General features: G+C 39.5%; 1 protein-coding gene across 1 annotated transcript; it reads right to left on the bottom strand.

Annotated features, from left to right (window-relative positions):
* Window positions 1-489: 489 nt before the first annotated feature.
* LOC148036302 (histone H3-like centromeric protein cnp1) lies at window positions 490-1,062 on the bottom strand. Its single transcript, XM_087678912.1, has one exon. It carries the CDS (start codon window positions 1,060-1,062, stop codon window positions 490-492), a length of 573 nt encoding a protein of 190 aa, XP_087535038.1.
* Between the last annotated feature and the right edge of the window lie 3,119 nt (window positions 1,063-4,181).

The raw sequence follows: 4,181 nt of genomic DNA, 5'->3' as shown, positions 1-4,181 counted from the left end.
CTCTTAGCAAAATTAATGCTAAGAGAAGCAACATATGCCATGTATACAAAGTAAAGACTGAATAAGAAAATGAGTACAATATAAGGACCCTTGGAAAAATTCATTATAAATAAAGAGAAGAAAAAAACCTTATCTCAAACAACAATAAACTACTGAATCTGTACGTTGAGTATCCTTTTTCTCAAATAGGATCTTATCCTCTGGAGAAATGCTGAGGTAGTCTTCTTTCTCAGGACTAACAGAAACATTCACGACCATTTGGCCGTACACTTTCCCCATCCTCTCGTAGTTCACTAGGCCAAGAGTCAAAATCTTTCTCTAGCAGATCAAATCCTCATTTTCTATTTCCTCTTTCCTTTTCTCCTTCATGACAAATTCTTGCTCACTTGCAATCCTTGTAGGATACAAATGGGTAACCTCTTCAATCTTGGGTGGTGGTAGCTCTTTTAGCTTTCTCTCAGGTGGAATATTGAGGATTTCAAATGCCTTTTAATCAATCAATGGAAGAGGCTTCAAAACTTTGTCAAACCTATATCTAAGTCTACTAACCATACTGAATTCTTTATTCACTAATGTAATTTGATATGCATGGGCAGTTGCAATATAAGCATCATTCATAAAATCTAGCAAAAAATCCTCTGCTATCTCTTGCAAGCATAGGAGGGCAAGCAATTGCCATCTCTTGTTGAGGCCATCCACAAAAGCAACAAGGGACAACCTATCAGATATCTCCTTGACCAGTCTAAAAAATGTAGCCTTAGGAATGAGGTGCCTAGTTGACATTTGAGCTTTCCTGATCTCTGCAAAACACCTATGCATGTAAAACCATCTTGACTTTCTCTTTTTCCTCATAGGGGCTTCCTTGGCAGGCTGAGATTGAGGAGAAGCTAAGGCCTCAAACTCACCAAATGTCTTGTTCTCTGATGGAAATTTACCTGAACTACCAGCTGGTGTAACAGGGACAACAATTTCTTTAATTGTCTCCTCAACAGTTAGCTCACCACCTTCTTTTGATGATTTCTTCACCAATACCTTCCTTGCAGTTTGTTTTGTCCTTGCCATTGAAACCAACACCACGTGATCAGGAAGTTGAATACAAAGGTGACTTGCTCCTCTCGTGGGATATGAAAGCCGAAATAATCCTTGGCCCAATACAACTCAATAGTGCTGATATGAGGTCTAAACTTTGACCTTATCGCTTCGTATCGGAGCTGCAACGATGCTGTCCCTAGAACCCTCTATCCCTGGTTCTTATTTCCAATATAATGCGATAAAGAAAATTTGACACCCTACATTGATGTTATCACTTCGTATTAGGCCTTAGACCTGTCTTCCTTCCCTCACAAAAAAATGCCTAATACAACATGATTTGGAGAATTTGATTTCCTTCTTTCCTCTAACCGCTTCATATTGGGGGCTTACAACAAACTAGGAGTGAATGAGCAACACAGACGTACGGTAGTATTGTTGGTCGTACGACAGTCGTGACGTAAGGTTTTGTCATAGAACGGTAGTGGTGATGTAAGTTTTGAATTCGCGCTCCCGCCAAATGAGAATTTCTTATATACTTGGGTTGCTTATGTCCATGTGTCACATTCTCATTCGCCCTGATATTTGAGTTTTTCTGGAAAGTTCATTCTTCCCCCTCGCAACTATTTAAGCCCACTCAAAAAATTTCACACCTTTTTTCTCCCCATTTTCTCCTGCGCCAAATTTCTTCCTCTCTCCTCAACTCCTTTCCCTTCCTAATCATAGATGCCCATCTCCATCTCTGTCCCCTTAAGGCTTAATTCCATTCCCCCAATGTCATCGACAACATCGCCCCCACATTCTGTACTCTGCCCATAAATTACATCCAATATCGTTCCCAACCTGCCGTAGAACCTTCCATGCACGCCTGAGCAGATTCCCAAAGTCCATCCCCAAGGCAAAGTCCATCCCCATGTTTTTATCTTTCTATTCTCATATTCACGTCTCCACTCACGTCGTCCACCACCAAAACAATGTGATAGTGTTAATAGGAAGGCTTTCATTTCGTCCTCCACTAGTGTCGTCTTCCAACCAAAACAACGTGATAGGGTTAATGGCAAGGCTTTCATTTCTCTCCACTCGCGTCGCATTGGAAGGACCTTTCGCAAGGTTTTTATCAAATCGTAATCACGTCTTATCACATCTTGTGTAAGGTTTTTTTCACATCGTAATTATGTCGTCTTATCCCATCGCATTCACGTCTCCACTCATGTCATCCACATCCAAAACAACACGATAGGGTTAAAAGCAAGGCTTTTGTTTCTCTCCACTCGCGTCATATTGGAAAGATCCTTTATCACGTCGTAATCACGTTTCCACTCGCGTCGTCCTCCATCGCGTCGTCCTCCACCAAAACAACGCGATAGGGTTAATAGCAAGGCTTTCATTTCTCTCCACTCGCATCGTATTGGAAAGACCTTTCTTAAGGTTTTTGTTTTTCTCGCAATGTTTTCTCACGCATGTGTCTTTGTTTTGCGTTGTGTGTGTAGAATCCCAACCAACTTCTGAACTAGAATGGTGCGATTGAGGAGTTTTGAGGCTAGTAAATGCTTCTACTCGCGTCGTAAAAATTGATCTTCAAACATGGAGCGAGGGTTGCACTTCAAGACATCTATACATTTATATTCACTTTGTATAGGCAAGTAGTTTTTAGAGCTATTGATTCAAGATGTTAGGAACAAAAATGTCACACATATCTACCTCCACATCTATAAATAGGAAAAGAGACCATGAGCCCACAATGACAAAGGAGTTAGTTGCTTCAGATGCTTCAATAGCATCTCATATGTTAGTGATAAGTGAAGGTTCAAGGAAGGCTTCAAAGAAGGGGAAAGGCTTCAAAGTCTCCTGTGAGGGTCCCACGGCTTTCTCAAATTATAGATGTTACAGCCTCTGAGAAGCTCTTGGATTTTCTCATAGAAAATAATATTGACCTTACATTCTATCCAACAGCTAGGGAGATTTTCAATCCAGAGTGGGATCTTAATCAAGTTCTTAATTTCTCAAAGGTCTTTTGCAATGAAGATTTTGCAGAGTTTGAAGAGTTGGCATATCCTGCTGTTCAGTTGGATTCCAAGGAGTATTTTCACACCCATGTTGGAAAGTTAGGCACTGAGAAGTCATTGTTTACCAAGAAATACTATAGAGGTTGATGAGCCATCTGACAGTCCTTCAAGCCTTATTGTTCCATCTTTGCCTACTTTCCCAATCAAAGACAAGGAATACATATTATTGTCTGGTCTCCAAACTCTTTTCAATTTGAGAGAAGATTATTACTTGGCAGTTATTATAGAGGCATCTATAGATGCAAAATACATAATGGATGTTGAAAATGAGTCCAAGGAGGACTTACTTAAATTCGATACTCAAATGTCCGATGATATGTTTATAGATGCATCAAATGCTTTATCCTTATGTTGAAGCAAGGTTAAAGATGCTGAGAGAGAGTTACTAGCTGCTGATAAAGAATTTGAGAAATTTCAAGAGAAGCTTGGAATCTCTAATTTTGTAAGAGAGGAGCCAGAATATGTAAAGGAGCTCAAAGATATCAAGGAGACATCAATTAGCTTATGGAATCCAAGCAAACTTGAGAGTGATGAAAATCAAATGGTAATGCATTCATTTGTTTTTGTGGAATCACATACATATTTTTATTTTTTTCATTCTGACTGTTGCTTTTACATTTGGAGATTGTAGATGAGGATAATTTCTTGGGAAGAGCCAAAGGATCGAGAGTTGGTGGTAGTTCCCTAAAGGATATTGCACTTGGCCATTACATATCGAGGATTGATCCCAATATTCTATTGGTTTTGCTGCATAGCACTTTCTCAGAGGAGGCCTCATGGCCAATTGTCCGTGTTAAAGCAATTACAAGGCTTCTTAAATACTCAGATTTGCAATACAATGCGCACAAAGCTATGTTTTTGGAAAAGACAGCAGCCATCTGAATATTTGGTTATGGTCCTGGCTTCTCTATCTCCAGCGCTGGATACTTCCTTGCATACTCATCTTATGTTTTAGCAGCAAACAAAATAGATATCAAATCCATAGTTGGATATAAGAGAAGAAAGTTTTTACATTATAGAGAACAAATGCCCAAGGAGAAAGAGGATGTAAAGGCTCTTAAAAGCTAGCCATGTATATAACATTTT

Source organism: Lygodium microphyllum, chromosome 5 (genome assembly GCF_053477565.2).
Source record: "Lygodium microphyllum isolate KBCC chromosome 5, Lygodium_microphyllum_v1.1.10, whole genome shotgun sequence".
In the NCBI taxonomy this organism is placed as follows: Eukaryota; Viridiplantae; Streptophyta; class Polypodiopsida; order Schizaeales; family Lygodiaceae; genus Lygodium; species Lygodium microphyllum.
Note: the sequence above shows the minus strand (reverse complement) of the source record. Positions and strands in the feature narration are given on the sequence as shown.

What these genes read in the sequence shown, in the direction of transcription:
- LOC148036302 (XM_087678912.1), bottom strand. Translation starts at nt 1,062, where the DNA reads ATGGCAAGGACAAAACAAACTGCAAGGAAGGTATTGGTGAAGAAATCA.